Here is a 19,811-nt window from a genome sequence, read left to right as displayed (position 1 = left end):
AGGAGTGTTCAGTAATGCATAACTAGTCATAACTGGATTCTAGTTCAAGAAAGGCTCTTAATGAAAGGATAGTTTCTCATCAATCTTGAAATTGAGGTAGTGAATCACACACAGAAATGGCAAAATTCTCTTCTACATGATAGAAAACTGTTCCAGTGTGTAAATAGCAGAAGCATATGAAGAGCAGACAAAGCAATACCAAGATGATTACTCTGAACACAGGCATACTTTAGATTATTGCATGTTTCAATTCATATTGGACATTGCTCCAAACTCCTTGGGCAATCTTCCCCCAACATGAAGCAGAAGAATGGGAGAAAGACCTTGCAAGTATTCCAGGACTAGTTATGCAGAAATCGTTTCCTCCCCATCACTGATGGAATGCTCTCAGTTGGTGAATTAGAAAAACAGAACAGAAACAGAATTTGAAACACTGAAACACATCCAGTGAATGCAACACCTAGATTAGTTCAAATCTATTAGTCATACGTAGTATAAGAACTCTGTATAACTCAACACATTATACACAGTTGTGAAGTGCAGATAACACTGGTTAACATATGAATATGAAGCGCAATTACCTTTTAGAAAAGTGTCCCTTGGACTGCTCAGAAGTAGTATTAGACTGCACTTTGGGTGTCTTTGAAATAGATTTTCTACTCTCAGGAGGGCTATGTGCCTTATGTTTTGCCTGCCCTAAATGTGACCTGTCAGCAGAAAGTCAAAACAGAAAGCTATCAGGATTCCAAGATACAGATACAGACCTGTAGGTGGAATTATTATTTATTTTTGGGCCATTTACAAATATTCATTTACAGCTACAAACCCTTCCATATCAGCTCCCAATATTAAAGCAGCATTTCAAAAGAATCACCTGTTGCAGTTACAAATCACTACCAGTAACTGTTTTGTAAGGCACACAATTATTTAGTCATTTAAAATGAATAAAACATCATCTAACTCCTGAGCTGTGCAGATAAATTCAAATTTTTCTGATCTGCAAGATTACTGAATTATTCACTTAAGCATTAAGCTAGCACAGTAAGGCACATGACTAGAGCACCTGTCAAAGATCTCTTCTCAAAAATAGATATATACTCATCTACCTCGAGATTCCATGCATTAAGTCTTTATACAGTTATGAGTTTGTATCTTTGTTCTTCAGTTTAAAAAAAATCAAGTGCTCAGAATAGGAATGCAGCCAGTTTCACTTGGTAGGAAATCTCAACCCTACCAGTTATTTTCTGGCTGCAGATCCACCAGTTCAGAGGATTGAGAGCTGTGTGGTAACAGCTGAGGAATGAAGAGGAAAGAAGAATGAAGAAACACATGCTACCAATGAAGGCAGTCAGATGAGACAGGAAACCTGTGATGTCAGAGATAGGAATGAGTTTCACACAGATAAGCTACAAGAGGCCTTCCAAGCAGCCTTCAGCTGCAAGCAAAAATTGGTTCATTGTATGAGCTCTGACTGAAGGACAAAGATAATACTATACCATGGATAAAATTTAAGACTTAAGTTACATCTTCACATATTCCACATTTAGCTTCAAAACCACTTGGAATTACCATCTGCAAGACTCAGAAAAGAGCTCATCAGCATTTAGAACAGGACAGTATAAATAATTGCTGAGGCAAGGGACATCTCACTTGCACTTCCCTGGATAGAACACACTTTTGACTCAGCTGCCACCAGGAAAACTCCACTGCACATTTCATAGCTACAGAGAACCACCAAGCACCACCAACCTTTATGAAACCTCAAACTAGTCTAGTATTAACACTGAAAGAAGTCATGTTTCAAAGTTGAAGAACTCTTGTTATATGTTTATATGTTATTAACCTCAGCTATCTACTCCTTTGAGTTGAGCTCTGCAAACATCTGAATGCTAAGGTGTAAGAGGAGGAACACTGACTTCCAATTTAAGTGTCCTGCTCCAACCCATGACCCCAAACATCACAAAATTTAGGCCAACAGACTAAGTGGAAGTAGTAGAGTTCCACAAGCTTTCAAACAGTTTTTTCCAACCAAATGCCAGAAATCCAGTAGCGAAAGCAAAGCTAATTTTACTACTAACCAGAAAGCTTCACTACCCTCTTCAGGACTTCAACACAAACTTCAATGTCCAGAGAAAACAAGTACCAAGTCCAACCACCCAGATGATAATAACATGCTCACCTTTCTAAGAGCATGACAGTCTGCAAAGATTAAATTAACAGCATCTTCTCCATACTCAAGAAGTAATTTGTTTTGATTTATCATACTACAAGAAGTAATTTTTACTATCAAAAGCAAGTGACACAAAATAGTTAGATCTCTAGGTCACAACAGCAAACTCCATCAAGGTAAACTTGGGAATGTTTCACCCAACCCTCAGTGTTTGGATTTTCCTTTTCCCAACAAAAGATTAAGGCGTGAAATTTAATTTTCCCCTTGAAGTGTTTTTATTATGGGAGTAACAGACGTTATTACATAATTTACACTTGGCAGGAATCTCATTTTTTATGTAAGCTAAACTGATCAGAGTTCACTTATTCTGAAGTGTATTTTAAAAGGTTATTTTCCCTTAAAGATTTTTGTTTTGCTTTAGATATTCACAGAACATAATAATTGAAGATCTTTTCAACTAAAATATTGCTAAAGCAATACATGCAAAACATGCACTGAAGAGTTTCCACTTGTTTCAGGCTCCTCCCCTTTCACCTTTAAACCCTTTGGATTCTTACAAGTTTTACAAATACAGTTTCATAACAACATCCAATTTATGTGGACTAATAAAGCTACAACCATATTCTAGGGATGATGAATGCTGCCTCATGCAGAATACTCGCATTTGCTTTTTCTTTATCCACGAAACGATCAGTAAAAACACTGAGCAGAAAAGTTACTCTAGAAATGCAACAAATGGGGAGTTTAAAACTGATGGGAATTTTTTTTATTTCATTTTTAAAGACCTACTGTGCTTTCACTTCTCCCTCTGAGTTTAATCACTCACCTTGCATGTGTTCCAAAGAAAAAGTACACAAGACAATAACAACTGTGCATGCAGTAGCATGTCAGTTAAAAGGAACAGGACATTAATTACCCTTCTATAAGGTCTATACAATAGCAAGAAGCCTGACAACTCGGAGAGTCTGCAGGATTAAGGTAAAAGAACTTTAACCATACACCAACCAGCAAGCATCATAGTCCCAATTTATACTGAAGTTGTGACAGCTTGTTTAAGGTCTCCTTAAAAAAGTTAACTTACATACAAAAGCATAACAATCTGTAAAGCTCGACACAGAGGGTGGTGCTTGGAGAACAACCAAGGGCCATGAAAGATCCATGAGCAGCTGGAAGGCCAATTCTTTTCAAGGTTGTAAACTACCTGTACTCTTGTCCATAATCCAAGGCTTTCCACTTGGAACTTACCATTACAAGCTCTTTAGTCTTTTCCATTAATGTATCATTCATTAAGAATCTTCATTTAAAGCAACATTCCAGCAACAAGTATTTTGAGAGCCTACGTTCCTCATTAATGACAAAAAATGACAAGGTAAGTATTTATGAGCTTGTGTTTGTCCTTTTCCACTCTCAGGGAAAGGTCCAGAAAGACTGAGCTCTTGCTGCACCTTCAAGTGTTGTTTTGTAGAGTTTTTAGTTTTCCTTCCACCTCTCCCCCAACTTAAAGACAGTTTCATAAACCACTCCGAGGCTTTACTCAACAGGGAAAGCTGTCTGCTGATACACATTGTAATTCCCAGGCAGACATTCAAGTTTAGAGAAGCACACATACAAGTTGACAAGCAAACCACCATTTAGCTCACTGTGTTATATAAACAATATGGTGGAAAACGTCAGCCCTGAGCAAAACCATAATAAAGAACCAACTAGAACCTGTTCTCAAAGAGTTACTCTGTGCATATTAAAAAAAAGTACCTTTTGAAGTTAGTTAATAAACAAAGTGTTTCATCTAAGTAATTTTTCTCAGCAGCTGAGAGTGAGCTATTAAATGCTTCCAAACATTAAGTCTGCAAAAACTAACCACTCCTACTTCTGTCAAAAATGAGATTAAAAAAAAAAGCAGCAGCACAGATGAAAAAGCTATGGAAAAACACCTATTTGCTTTCCTCAGAAATACTCCACCTGTCTTCCACACCAACACAAACATTAAATTTAGTTTTTCACAGGTCGCAGGTAAGTTTTTAACAGTTTAACATATTACCAAAACTGGTCCAAAACCAATCCTGTTCAGAACAAAAGCAGTATAACTGACAAAAGCATTCTCTCTGCTTATAACAACATCCTACATGCAGCCAACGAGGATCTCATCTATCATTTCGCCTTCAATCCCATATGCACACGAACATGTATGTATTATATTTCAAAAATAATTAAAATTTGTTTATGAAGTATCCTACTTTCATATACAACTCAACAGCATAGCAGTCATTTATGTCAAATTGATATACTACTTAAATACTGTTGTTCCTAAAGATTTCAAAAGGCTAACAATATGCAGGTTAAAAGAAAAGCACTGGCAATTAATGTCACTAATAAAATACTAACAATGTTTGCAGCATTAGTAAAAAGTTCCAGTATATAAGACTACTTCCATTACTCCATACCAGCATAGTGCAACATTGATCACAACTGAAAGGAACAGTCAACTGCACCACTTCCAGAAAAGATCTTATTGTGTGCCTCACAATACTGCTTCCAAATCGCTCCCATTCCAAGTAAATACTACAGCATCCCCGGGAGCTAAGCCACAAGGGCACAGTTCTTCAACACACATGGTAACAATGTAGATACACAGTTAACAAAGTGCCAGTAAGTACCTTCCACCCCCTTCTCCTGCCCCTACAAAGAAAGCTCGGGTTAGGGCATCTGCTTCCCATTCCTCTTGGGTTTACTGCTGCAAAGGGAAACTTCAGTATCATTACTGCTTCCCTACAAACCTGCAGAGACATCCTTCAGTGGAAAGTGCTGGGAAAGATACTTCAGACGAGGGTATGGGGTGTACAATTATGAAGGTGCCATTGTAACAGTAATTCTAAATTAGGAGGATAACACTAAATACTTCTCAAACTGGTAGTAAAGCCAGTAAGAACTACAATACCTACAAGAGCTGAAAGCAATCCAAAGCACAGAGTTATTTCAGCATCACTACTGATAACAGAAAGTGAAGAACCACATTAGTCCAACTTCACCAAGGCCAGTGCGGTTACATGCACACATGGGAGGAACAACACTCCACCAGTTCACCAGTTTATATTAATCTCTTGTCAAACACACAGCTCTTTCTTATTTAGAGAAAAGCACACACCATTGTTGCAGCACAAATTGGAAATAAAGCATCTTTCTTTCTATGCTGTCTGTGAGCCAAGTATCATTGTTCATATTTTTAAACAAATACATCTCTAAAAAAATCAAACACTTGAAGCTCCTATCAAGTTCCTGAGCTGAATGTGAAACTGCCTGTAAATCTCTAGCAGAAAACCATTACAGGCTTTCCCCGCTCATTTTGACTACAAGTATTGATGTGACATGAAACAAGCCTCATCTAGAGGAAAATGGGTTTGCATTGTTCCTTCCAGGTTAGGCCAATCTGTCAATATTAGATGTCACAGGAGGGAGATTCTGCATTTAGAATAGACCATACAAAAGTTCAGAATTTCCAAAGTCTTTATGCAAGTGGACAGTAGCTGCTCAGCAAGTTCAATTTTTTAAAACTTTTGTTAAAAGACCTTAAATCTGTAAAAGTGTCAAAAGACTTTAGAAGGACACACATTAGCACTTCAGCTTGGCAGCACTATCATTCTCCTGCCTCTCTCCTTTTTAACACCTCTCTCAACTGAAGTCTATCCCATTCACTCCAGAGCATAAGAGATAGCACTCACTTACCTTAGATTACTGGATGTCACATCTAAGTCTGAACTTATGAGTGCCAAACTGCACAAACTCTACAAATTTTTGTCACTTAATTTGTGTTTTGAAAATACATGCAGCTCAGCCACACAAAAGCCTTAAGAAAAAAAGCTGTTGCACTTCCAGCATTTAGAAAGCTATTTATACAAAGGAGAAGTGCAATCAAGTACACAAGTTCAGACAGTATCAAAACCTGTCCTTGCTCGAAGGGCTATGATTGCATATCTGTGACCAAAGTGAAGTAACCTCCAACACTTCAGAAGGTGTGGCCCTTAAGTTTGCTTACAAACTTTGTGGCTAATTTTAGGCATGAAGCAACAACCCCCTACAGACTCACATTACTGTCTAATTCACTCTGCAACAGTAGTTTTTCTGTTTTGTGTGAGGTTTGGGCATTTTTCATCTTTGTGTATTGATCTGTTGTTTGTTGGTTTTTTTTAAGAAGCACGTGGATCTAATAAAGTGGCTGAATAAAATCTCATACTGTTTGTACAACTACAAGTAGTACAGATGAACAGAAGAAAATCTGTAAAGCAAGATAGTTCCCATTAAGGATAAATGTCCACTATCTTTGCATTTCAATGACTTCTACTTCAAAGCAAACCAGACTAAAACCCCAAGTGACCAGAATACATGAACTGCTCTTATAGAGCATAACTTTCAGTTCAGTTTCATCCAAAAAGATTCCAGTTCAAGTGCTCCAAGACCATTCCATGATGTTAGCCAAAGCACAGCAGGTTAGGATGACTGATTTGTTTCAAAAGAACATTCCCAGCTCCAACTAAAACACTAACACAGATACATCCCAGGTTCACAGCTATTTGCACAATACGAACGTATTATTGAAATAGTCTTTCCACAGTTTGTTTATTCTATTTTAAGTGATTTTACAGCTGAAACTGAAGAGTTTCAGTTTACAGATGACAAACACAAAAAAGGCTGGAAATAAATTGTGTCAGGAAGCACAAGAAAACCCTTATGTAAGAAAAGGTGTGTTGTTTTTTGTTTAGTTTTCTTTTAATACAGCAGCCAAAGCAGTGTGTATCACTGGAGTACAGCAAGGTATAATGACACATCAAGTTGTAAGCTCTAGACTCTCCTACATACTGCTCAGCAGCAGAACTGAAACACAGTAACCCACTGCATGTAGACCCAGTGTAGGATGAGTCCTGAGCTTTGTGTCTAAAGACAGGCAAGCAGAAAAAAGCGACTGTTATCTGAGAGCCTGGCTCTTTCCATGTCATGTACAAAATTGCCAAGGACTTGACAGATCTATCTTACATTGGTCCTTGTACCATGGTCATTGCTGCCCAGCAGCTTACTAAAGAGGAGATACTGACGACAGTAAAAGATGATTAATTTATTATACATTTTATATTAACCAGCATGCTTTATATCTAGGCCTTTTTAGATGCTGTGCCAGCCCAAAATGGCTGTTCAGAGATGGAAAGGCAGGGGAGGTCCTGTTCTAAAGCTACTCAGATTCAAAGCTTCTCCCATCCTCTTTACTTCAGCAAGGAGCTTTGGTTCTGATAAAGGTCTAACATAGTTTAAGAGTGCAATACACTCTTGTTCATGGAAGTCTGACTCACACAGATTTGGTGAGGGTGGAAGAAGTTCAGCCATTCCACACAACTGCATCTTGAATCATTATGTGACAGCATAAGTAACAGATCACAATGCACCAAAACAATGTATGAGTAACTTTTTTGAAAGAGAACAGTGCTACCCCTAAAATTTCTCAATTTGGCTGACTCACTGTAGAGCTTCTCCCTGGCATTGTGCTATAAAACCTGAATTAATGGTAGATATCTGAAGAGGAATCCCCCACCCCTTGCCTCTAATTCTTTATTCAAGGGAGAGGCTGATTCACCCCAGGTCAAGCTCAGTGTATAAGGAAAGAGTTGGAAGGGCAGTATCTAACTTAAACATCCACTGAGATTCAGAGACAACACATAATGAACAGAAGGGAATGAAAGGCTCAGTATGCCTCAGTTAAAAGAAATATTCTTCAGAAACAATTCTAGCTTACAAAATAATCATCAGCATAAGGCAGCAGCTTCCCCCTCCTTATGCCACATTAGTCCAGGAGAGAATCCTTGTGTTTATCAATCTGCTTGTCCATTTGCACAGTGGACTAGTTTAGAGAAAGTGAAGCTGCATTTTTGAGATTGAATTATTCTCCCAGAAGCTCCTTAGAAGAACAGTTGGCCTTCTTCACCCATTCAACAGTTGTTCAACTTGTTCTCAGTTAGACTTTATACCCGTAAGACATACACTTCATCTTCCTGAAGTTTTATAGCCCAATGCTTTAAAACAAAAAAATTCTTTTGTGCCTGTGCTGATTTCAGCTGGGGTAGAGTTAATTTCCTTCACAGTGGCTTGTATGGGGCTATGTTTTGGATTTGTGTGGAACACAGGCTTGGTAATATCCTGATGTTTTTGTTATTGCTGAGCAGTGCTTATACAGAGCCAAGGCCTTTTCTGCTTTTCATACTGCCACACTGGCAAGGAAGTTGGAAGGCTGGGAGGAGACACAGCCAGGACAGGTGACCCAAACTGACCAAAGGGATACTCCACACCATATGGCATCATGTTCAGTATATAAAGTGCAGGAAAGAAGGAGGAAGGGGGACATTTGGAGCCATGGCGTTTGTATTCCCACGTCACCGCTGTGTGTGACAGGGCCCTGCTCTCTTGGGGATGGCTGAACACCTGCTTGCCCTTGGGAAGCAGTGAATTAACTATTTGGTTTTCTTTGATTGTGTCTGCAGCCTTAGCTTTCCCCCTACTAAAATGTCTTTATCTCAACTCACAAATTTTCAGGCTTTTACCCTTCCCATTTACCCTGATCCTACTGGTGGGGAAGTGAGTGAGCAGCTGTCTGGGGCCTGGCTGCTGGCTGGGGTTAAACCACGACAGTCCTACTGACCTGCAATATTTTAATACACTTATCCCCAAAAAAATCAAGTCCAAGGTACATGTATTCAAACAACTGCACCAATAAGATGTCTGGGGGAGCAGAATACAGACAGATGTTGCCTACCATCATACTGTAACCTTCATTAGACTGGTATTTTAACTATATTAAAATAAAAGAAACACTTATCCATACAGACTTCACTCACTCACAGCAATAATTATACAGGCATCCACAGGAAAGTTTTAATGATCTTTATTCTGCATTGTAGAGGCAATCACTTGCAGAACTAATACAACCTGGTCCACTTGCTTACTAGATCAGGCATATTAAAGGATGGCAAACCTTTTTTTTCTTGAATTATTCAAAAGCTGCAGAGGATTAATATGCAGTGCAAAAGGAACAGAATGGTACCACTTAGTTACTCAGTCTTCTTTAATAGGAACATAGATTTTCCCAGATTTCCAGTAACAGATTCTCCCTGTCCCCCCCCCACATACTTTTGTTATCAGAGAAGGAAGACAGGGAAGGAATTTGTTATTACCTGTGATCTATGGAATATAGCTCAGCTACACTTCTTCCCCCCATAGATCTACTGCTGCTATTCTGGCTGAACATGTACAGTAGTGAGCTACCCATGGTTTCACCCCACACAGTAACAGTACAGAGAGCATCTCACAGGCAAAAAGACCTAACACAAATTTCAGTGCCTGGATTGCAGGGTGGAAAACTTCATTCTCTAATTAAATCACAGCAATTTTACTTTTATATACTAAAACACACAGAGCTGAGAGTCATACCTTCCTCCTACTGCGTCGTCTTGTGGCTGGGCCCCGGCAGTGTTCCTCTGTGAACGTCGCAGTGACCCCCCTGGATTGTTATTAGGCCGGTTGGACATTGGCACCTCTCTCCTGAAGGGACATACCCTTTCTAGACACTATCATTCACTGAAAGACAAGAGAGAAAGAGTCGTAAGACATGTGGCATGAAGACTCACTGCCCTGCCTCCAGAGGCAAGTGTAAAATGCTATTGTTTAAGCAAAAACTTAAGACAAAAACCTTTAAGCAATTCTTGGTTAAAAGACACACGGACCAAGATTCTCCTCAAGAACATTTAGAACCTTAATACAGAGCAACCACTTTTACATATATATATATATATATATATATAGCATACAGTTGACCTATTGGACTAGATGATCTTTAAAGGTCCCTTCCAATCCAAACTACAAAGTCCTCTATGATTCTATGATGACATCCTTTTTTTCTGGTAGGCTTCTGTAACTATGTTGAGACAAGACAAATGTAATTTAGGAGAACCTGTGTTTATCAACATTAAAGAAAAACTCAATGCTTGATAGAGAGCAACAGTATTCAAGTATTTTAACTCTCATTGTGGGAGATGACAATGCCAGTTTCAAGAACAAGCAAGAGTATTCACAAGACTACAGAAGTAAGTTAACCACTATGCTCTTAAAGCAGTTTCTTTCTCTAGTCAGATTTATGCAACTTTTGCTTGCAAGATACTTAACTCAGGAAAAGATTTAGCTACATAAGCAAGAAGTTCTTGCTCACAAGAGGTTAATGAGTGGGAAAAGGTATTTGAGACAGAAGGATTAATAAGTGCACACAATTATTTTTCAAAAATAATCAATATGATGGCCTTGTATTACTGCTTTTGGAATTGCTTTGTAACTGCTACAGGTCTACAGATACTTTAGTAGTTACTTATGAAAGACTACTATAACACCCAGCTGTAGTCCTCAGATACAGAGGTATTTCAAGAACAAGTCTCACTTAATTCCTCACTGAAGAGAGGTGACTTCTGTATGCTGTGCTAAATCAGTATTATCATGTAGACAGCATAGCAACAGGACCACAACCAGCAAATCCAGTTCTACTATTTCTAATTTTGTGGAATCTGGTAAAAAAAGGTTATTTGCAGGTGACAAAAAAAAAAAAGCCATAAGAAGTGTGTTCTTGTTTAAGAACACGATAGCCTATATGGCAATTTGGTATCTATTATATCGATAGCACAGTAAGCAACAAGTCTGCCAGGAAAAAGTTTAAAACATTTCAGCTGCAGATTCAAATTCAAATGTCTCCAATGAAATAACTCTCCAGACCTGGCACTGTCAGTAAAGCCAGTGAATAGTTGACTGTAATTGTCTATTCCTCTGAAAGGGCCTACAGAATTGAACAAAGGGGGGGAGGGGGCAGGGAGAAAGAATCCTAAGTGATGCAGTTTTACCGTAGGCCATAAGAACCCAGGCACATAAAGTGGTATTATGCAAACCATTACCTCACATATCACACTAAAAGGAACGTGTATATCATCATGACACCTGCACAGTGCAAGAAATTATTGATCCAGATTCTGCTAGCTCAGATTCAGTCTTGTTACGCTGTAATAACACAAACTAAAAGTCCACGCTTAGCATGCCAGAAATATTTTAAGTAAGGTAAGAATACAAGTTAAGCAGAAGAATTGCTCCTCATTCTAATCCCCATAACAAAAGAGTCAAAAGCATCTTTTTTAAGTTTCTCATGTTCTTTTCACTATGAGGTCCCACATAGCAGCAGACAGCAAAAGCAGAAAGTAGGATTAACAAACAAGTCAATTCTACCTTTGCTGTTTCGTTTTTTACCTTATGCTTAGGAACTTGAAAGAATGTAAGTAAAGCACAAAATACACAGTCCCATGAAACAGTTGTATGATGAACCTCATAGCTAGAAGTCTTGATGACTAAGAACTGAGAACGCTGTAAACCCTACTCCTCCAAAGGTGAGCTTTCCATCCTCACAGTTATTTCTAACTCCTTAATCATAACCAATATTCCCACTAACAGGAAGGTTTAAAGCTTTTCAGTAATACATGGTACCATTAGTCTACAACTTCTTATACTTTAGAGCACAAAAGAATTTACAATGAAACAGAAAAGGCCTGGAATAGCTGGAAATCTTGCCAGCTTGCTGGTGTAGCCAGATTAGTCAAGCTGAGGAGAGTGTAAGTGGCAGCATTTTCTTCAAATACCAAGGCAAGAAACAAAGCCCAGCATTAACTAGGCTGAAAGGTGACCAAGGTTCCAGCTCTACCTAGGGGGTCTAGCTGAAGTCAATCACAGGCACTGTCAAATATTGTGCATTCTGTTTCCTTGTATTCAAACATCAAATAAAAAAAATTTTCTTCTTTACTATCAGAAATGAGGTGCATTTTGTCTATTTTCTAAAAGGAGTAGTGTCCCCCTCTGTAAAAGGTCAACTGAGGTTGAAACTCTGCACTAATGTCAAACTTTTACTCCTACTACAAAATGGTTGCCACAGAACTATTGTCTCACCTCATACTGACAATAAGAATGTGCATTCCAGCAGTTTCATTCTAGAAGGAGCAGTGCTCACTCAGAGCTCTGCCAGCTGAGCCACATGCTTTCCCACCTCGGGCCAGAACATGGGCTTCTCCACACCCCACCACAAGAGTCAGCTACAGAAAAACACTGCACAGGCAATTCTGGCCCTGCCTAGGGAAACTTCAGTTTAACACTGATCTGTCCAGGTGTTCTGGTTTTGCCTGGGATAGAGTTTAATTTACTCCTAGTGGCTAGTATGGGACTATGTTTTGGATTTGTGTGGAACACAGGGTTGATAACAGAGACGTTTTTGTTCTTGCTGAGGAGGGCTTACCCAGAGCCAAGGCCTTTCCTGCTTTTCACACTGCCACGCTGGCAAGGAGGCTGGGGGTGCACGGGAAGCTGGGAGGAGACACAGTCAGGACAGGTGATCCCAACTGACCAAAGGGATATCCCAGACCACAGGGCATCATGTTCAGTATATAAAGTGGAGGGAAAAAAGAGGAAGGGGAGGACATTTGGAGTGATGGTGTTTGCCTCCCCAAGCCACTGTTACATATCATGGGCCCCTGCTCTCCTGGAGATGGCTGAACACCTGCCTGCCATTGGGAAGCAGTGAAGGAATTCCTTGTCTTGCTTTGCTTGCATGAGCAGCTTTTTCTTTCCCTATTAAACTGTCTTTATCTCAACTCACAACTTTTCTGGCTTTTGCCCTTCCCATTCTCTCCCCAGTCCTGCTGGTGGGGGAGTGAGTGAGTGGCTGCTTGGGGCTTGGCTGCTCACTGGGGTTAAACCACAGCACTGGGTCAGCCAGACACTTTAAGAAGACTGTGCTTAAAAGTTATGCACCACAATGTGTTGTCACACACACGATATTTTCAGCTGTGTAGAAGAATGAAATGACAGCTGTTTTATCCTGTAAGGCATCTGTTAAGTCAAGATAATGTCCAGAATTATTTTCTATATTGAAACCTCTCAACTTAACTGCATTTCTTATTGCGTACTTGTTACATATGATTCCCAGTTTTCTTTTTAATATAATGCTGCTTCATGATTCAACTGTGACCTTTAACATCAAAACACTAACTTCAGTCTCACTGCAAGTGTCTCAAGCCACACAATACCATATGCCCAGTCAGTCCAGCAACAAAGAGATCTTTTCACAACTGTGTCTTCCACATGCTAGAACCACAAGAGCCCTGAGGTTCCTAAATCCCAACTGCTCTCATTCAGACTTGTCCCTCCACATGTGAGTCTCTTAAAGCACTTGGCTTATTCTTTCCCATCTTCAGACGCTTAAATTCAAAGGAAATGTGCAACCCAGTAGAGATCAGCCAAATGGGCCAGTGCAGTCCTGTCAGATTTTAAGATCATTTCCTCAACTACACTAAATATTCTTCCCCATACCCACAATCAATAAGAAAAAAGCTACAACTGTACATCAGACCTCCGTGCTTCTGTTGACAAACTTTGTGATTTCAGAATTTTTAAGTTCAGGCCCTCTTCTAGCATAAAGTTATCTGCAAACAAACCACTTTAGTTACTGTCTCATAACTCCATATTCTTAGCTGTAATGATGCCAAAGCACTGGCCCACAGATGCTCTCATCATAAGCAGACTCTTTAGAACAAGGATGAATTCCAAAAGCCCAAGCATTTCAAATAAACCCACAACAGATCTTCTGAAGCCATGTAACAGCACAGGTATCCAATGCTTTTTATCCTGCATATAGTGTTCTTGGGTTGTAGGAATCACTATTTGATTACTATTTACAGTCACCTTTGTCACTGTACAGGAAAGCAACTAGAATTAATTTCTGTAGACTTGACACAGCTATTGCAAACACTACAGCTAATGAACAGCCAACATACTGCTTGGAGAATTATACAGGAACACAAGACAAAAATTACCTGCTAATTTGTCATGAAGCCTTTACCTTTATCCTAGTGGAAAAGCCAACAGGAAATGAGTAACACTCTTCCATGTTTTTGAAGCAAACAGAGGAAACAGACGACTACACAACAAGCCTGTATGAGCTTTTACTTAGCACCCTAATCACTCCCTGTAGGATATTGGGAACTATAATGCAGCTACCATGACACAGGCTACAGAGAAGAAAAGAGTTAACTGAAGAACTCCAGAAGGCTCTGGGCTCACTAACAGAGTAACAAGGCAAACCAGTAACAATACCTGTAAAAAATGAACTGAACTCTCTCACAAGGGCCTCCTAATCTACCTGCAGGAGCTCTAAAACCTATTTGTTTGGGGTTTCTGTTTGTTTGGGTTTTTAAGTTCTGTGGAAGAATCTTGGTAATGCAAGAATTCTTTCAGGCTCTTGCACTCCAATTTCCAGAATATTTCAGGATATGCCTAGCACCTCTGCCTAGAATGCTCCATTATAATATCTGTTTGGGGTTGAGCTCAGTACATCTGCTTTTTCATACCTTGGCCCAAAAAACCCTGTGCCTTATTTAATGCTGCTGCAGCAGCAAGACAGTGCCTCAAAACTGCAAAGACTTACTGCCCTGAGGTCAGTATTAGGCAAAAGAAGGGGGGAGAAGGACAAGACAGGAGGATGTTTATATGCCTTGTAAGTTCAGAACATTTTCTTCCAGCAAGTTGCACATCTTGCCAGCCAGAACTCAGAGTTTGGCGTACATATCAGAAAATATTACGTCTAAGACTTCGGATTTGTATTCATTTACTTCAGTGTAGACAACATTAATTTACTTGATCAGCTGTTTCTGTGGCAAATCTAGTCACTTAAGATATAGAAACAACATTCTAAATATACAAACATACAACACATTCAAGAGTTGAGACTTTAATTGCAACTAAACTGAAGGACTTACTGCCCACGGTTTAGTAACCGCTGAATTGTTTTAGATCTACGTTACTTCATTTTCGACTGATCTCAGCTGCACCTCATTTTTGCTCACTGCTCACAAGATTCTCCTGATTTACCTGCTGACATACACACCTATTTTCTTGCCTTACAAGCAAGCACTTGCAAGTACTCATTCAATTACTTCTACTACTTCACCAGCTGACTTAAATTGACTTCTTAGTCCGGAGAGTTGCTTTAAACTCAGTCTTATGCAGCTGATTTTGACATAATATTCTTCCTTGCTATACTCTCCAAATAGTCATCCACTCTGCTCAATTCTTTTTCCAGTGAGGTCCTCACCTTGAAACATAAATTTCATGTCAAAGCTCCATGCAGGCAGAAGCTTGTATTTTCAATTTAGCAGCCTCTCATCCCTTCTAGTTGTAGAAGTAGCTTGTGGAAGAATTTAGGGAGTAGGTAAAATAACATACTGAAAACTTCCTAGAAAATTTTTCTGCAGCATTTCCTGAATTCTCATCATGCCTCCCTTCTTCCAGACAGCAATTTTCTATACACAACCAGGGGAAAACTATACTCTTCCATGAGCTGTAAGGTACACTAAGGTGCATGCATTTCTTTTGATACAGAAACCACACAAAATCATACTGAATCATATATTAGGCTGGACTGTATTGCTTTTGTGTTCTCCTTCCCCAGTGCTAAAGAAAAACTAGAAAACTACACACACAAATGCATGCACAAACACTAGAGCAAATCCAGTACATACAGAAAAATCTTCAGGACAAACAAGACTGTACAGCCTCCTAATACTGTGACATTACCTCACTGCTAAGAAGATGGACAAGTAGGTATCAAGGAAGTTTCTTCTGACTGTGAAGAAACGATTTCTACACCTCCTCAGGCACAGAATTTCTACAGATTTAAAGAACTGTATCACTTTTGTCACTTCTCTCTGAAGACATTAATAAGGTATCAATGGGAAGACAAGTGGAGCTTAACAGCATACAGAGGCAAACTCTCTTCAGACCAGATGCCTTTTTGACATAGGGTCCAACTGAAGTACAACAGTTAAAGTCATAATGATTAAAAACACCTTGGCTGGAAAGGATCTCTTGAGATCATGTGGTCCAACCACCTGCTGAAAGTAGAACCTGAGATCACATTAGAGATCTCTCATTCTGAGAAGTGACAACTGCCAAGCAGGACGACTGAACACACACACAGCTCCAAAAGCACTCCTGCCCCTTCAGGTCCTCAACAGCACAATCCAGTAACCTGGACTAGGATGAGGAAGGAAAATGGGCACATAAGATACAAATGTCAAAGGAGTCCAGTCTCTGGAGATACTACAGATTAAGGACTAGCTCACATGTCCTTCTTTACACTGAGTAAATATGACAACACATATGCTGTTAATGCAGATATTTTTCCAAATTGCCAACAAAAAAGAAAAAAGCTGCAGCACAATATTCTTCCTAGATTAATTTACAGTGGAAGAGTTCTTTTTAATTCAGCTACTCTACAATCATTCTTGTGGAAGCATTTCTTAACCATTTCAAAAATACCCCACATACTAAAGAAAGGAACAGATACTGCAGAAAACTTCTCAAATACCAGGAGGCCATAAATACATTCAAGCTACAGACTCAAAAGGAAAAAAAAAAAAGAAATCAGTAAAGAAACTGGAGTTACTCTCTGTTCCACTGACTTTACAACAAACAGCCATCAGAAGATTGTGGCAGCCTCTGGGCCCTGCTGCATTAGGAAGTCACCTTGCCCTTATCCAGTCTATCAAGAGCTTAGATCTTGCCCAGCCTTCCAGCCAATAGAGTGGAAATGCCAAAGGTCACCTTCATAGAATCAGCAAAACAGGTGGCTTCAAACCTGAAAGGATGTTAGCATCAGGTTTAGAGTCTCCAAACTGTATCTATGTTTATATGTCTGTAATGACATATAGACAGAGATTGGGAAGAGAAAGCTTGGCATGAAAGAGAAAGGGGAAGAGCCAAAAATATCTTCATTTGCGATCTCACGGTTGGAACGAGGGGGAACTATACTGCTAACTGGAAGTTCAAATATTCATTACCTGAAACTGCAGATTTACAAGTTTCCACAGGAGATAAGAACACTGAAAACACCTCTGAAACGATGCAAACACTGTTTGCTAGAGGAATGGCCAGGTTGTTAGGACTGTGTGATCAACAGGTCATACATGCCATAATCCCAAGCCAGAAAAGCAGCATCCTTACCTACTGACTTCTCTCTGGGGAAAGGACTGGAAGATACCTGTGCAAAAGACACCACGGTTTGAGAACGCAGTCTGAGGAAGTCAGAGGTCAAGTATTGTTTAAGGAAAGTCCTAATACATGCTATCACATGCTCCAGGTGTTGATAAAAACAGTTTTGTGACAGTGATTATGAGTTTTAGAAGATGAATGGTCTCCTCTGCTTCAAGCAGGTCAGTTGAATTTGAAGTCTGAGATTGCAGAGACCTTTCACGGGATCTGGTATGGAAAAGCAAACTGGAGATGTCTTCAGTGACCCAGAAGAAGCTTAAAACCCTGTTCCATGAAGGTTACCAAGATCTGACACTCATCATTCCTTTAGCAACACAACAGTGGATTGGCCTAAATGCCACAGCCAGGACCTCAGTGAGTCCTTCTGGACTGTGGAAAAGTCAAACTGAAATAGCAAACGGGGCACTACTCAAAATTAGGGAGCAGCACAGGTGCCACTGGCGGTCAAGTACAACCAACTTGTCAGCTCAAGAACCAAGAGAAGCCTATGGATTGTCTGGAGAGGAGGGGAAAAAAAAAAAAAAGAAGCACCTGCAAAAGTTAAGACAGCAGAACATTCCCAATTATCTGGATAGCTTAAAGGAACAAAAAAACCTGCTCATGTTCTACTCTGGATATGGTTGCACAGGATACACAGGCAGGCTCAGGTGTCTCAGGTCTGATTGTAAAACTGGTGTTCCCAGTTCATGGTACACAGGAATCCACAGCTTCATTTCATCACTGAAGAAAAAAAAAAATCACCCTATTCATGCACTGGGAAATTGGACCAGGAGTAAATCTTAGCTGAGTTCTTGCAAGCTGGCTAAGGGGGCAACCTAACACTAAGATAGTGAAAGCCTTTATCTCCTACAGTCGTTTCTTCTGGAAGACCAGAAGGTACTGCAGTTTGAGGAGAAAAAGCAAAGGAGTTGCATGGAACAAATATAATGCTCTCTTGAGGGCATCCCTCTTCAGTTCTGCCACCTCATTGCTTTGCTTCTCTTATGTTCATCAAGTACATAAATACTACAATTTGTGTCACTCTTTGGACTGCACTTTGGTTCACAAAACACCACAAGTGTCATTCAGATCTTTGATCCTCATCCAAATGAGAAGTTAGGAAAAATAGAAAGCATTTCATTTTTTCTCTTGCTTCTCTATAGTTTTGCACTGTGTATTAAAAGCGTTGTCAACAGCAACTATTCCTCTTGGGTTTGAGTATATCAGTAATGGAGTCAATTATAAAAATAATCTCTTAGAACATTTATTCATGACTTTTTCCAAAGAATTTGCCCTTGTAAAAAAAATTCAAATAATTAAGTTGTTCTTCTCCAAATAAGCCACGTTTGTTACCCTTCCATGTCACCATTTGTAACATGTCCAAACTAATTCACTGTAAGCTTTCCCCCAGTGTATGGTTTGACTTGAATTCATTAATGAAGGAAGATTCAGAATGCTCTCTCAGTGGCAGAGGGCCAGGACTCAACACTTCAGGAAAATATTTTCACATTTACAACACCTGTAGTTTCTCAGCCTGAATTCAGTGTTCTATTTCATGTTAGTTTTTTAGTCAGCTACATATTAAGTTCTGTTGCATAATTCAGTCAACTCTGCAGCAGTTAATTTTTTTTCTATGCACAAATATAAAGATCATCAAAAGCATAAGAACCCAGAAACTTCTGAATCAATCCATATTCAGTAAAAGACCAGCCTGATCAGGATAGCTGCAAGGCAACCAGAGACAGCTCAGCTTCAGCAGCAGCCCAGAGGTATCCGAGCCATGTCAGTAACACAACTGATTGTCACACCACATGGAGAACACACAAACACAGCAAATGTTCCCTGCAAAATAATGAACCAGGTTTCATCTCTTTGCTGACAGGTCTTTTTCATTTTAGCACAACAATGGGAAAGGAAGGAAAAGTGAGGAACAAATGCACATTCTAAGTTTGTTCTGCTGTACACTTGTGTCACAGAGTGAAATTTCTCTGCCAAATCAGATTCTACATCAAGAGCTTGACTTCACCTCTACAGGAACTTTAAAACTACTGTTCCTAACAAGCTGCGAGACAGCAACATTTACACTAGGAGAGCCTCAGTATGCAATTCTGCTACCTGGTGCTCAAACAGGTGTGGTTCCAGCTTGTTAGCAGCAATGGAAATACCAGTTCTTTTCCTTTTTAAAATTAAACAAAAGCATATCTCTCCAATGAAAAAGAACATATTTTCCAGCAGCCAAATTCTGACCAAAACTCTGCTGTTTGTACCCGGAGTGAATTGATGTGAATTCATTTCTTGCAGACTCTCAATAAAAACCATCACAATAAATAAAAGTAAAATCTTATCTGACCTTCACTTTCAGCTTATCCATCCTCCTTGTTTAGTAGAAGCCAGAAGTCAGTATCTGTATTGTGGCTTAACCTTTCACTAACATTATAAAAAACCACACTGCCTGGCAAGAATGAAGGAGAAGATTCTCTTCAGAAGACAGGAATGAATTTGAATG

The 19,811-nt window shown here is 39.5% G+C and overlaps 1 protein-coding gene across 9 annotated transcripts in view; it reads right to left on the bottom strand.

Annotated features, from left to right (window-relative positions):
• The window catches only part of TRIP12 (thyroid hormone receptor interactor 12), a 79,738-nt gene that overhangs the window by 43,283 nt on the left and 16,644 nt on the right, over positions 1–19,811 (bottom strand). For 7 of the 9 annotated variants that reach the window (XM_064666411.1, XM_064666416.1, XM_064666418.1 and 4 more), the window contains exons 2-3: positions 9,635–9,781; positions 582–707 (exon numbers count right to left, since the gene is read on the bottom strand). In XM_064666411.1, coding sequence (XP_064522481.1) covers positions 582–707; positions 9,635–9,732 — 224 coding nt within the window. In that variant the 5' untranslated portion in view covers positions 9,733–9,781. The remainder of the gene's footprint in view (positions 1–581; positions 708–9,634; positions 9,782–19,811) is intronic. The other 2 variants (XM_064666419.1, XM_064666420.1) reach the window with 1 other exon arrangement.

The sequence above is a fragment of the Pseudopipra pipra genome, chromosome 10 (assembly GCF_036250125.1).
Source record: "Pseudopipra pipra isolate bDixPip1 chromosome 10, bDixPip1.hap1, whole genome shotgun sequence".
Lineage (NCBI taxonomy): Eukaryota > Metazoa > Chordata > Aves > Passeriformes > Pipridae > Pseudopipra > Pseudopipra pipra.
This window is presented reverse-complemented; position numbering and strand designations above follow the sequence as displayed.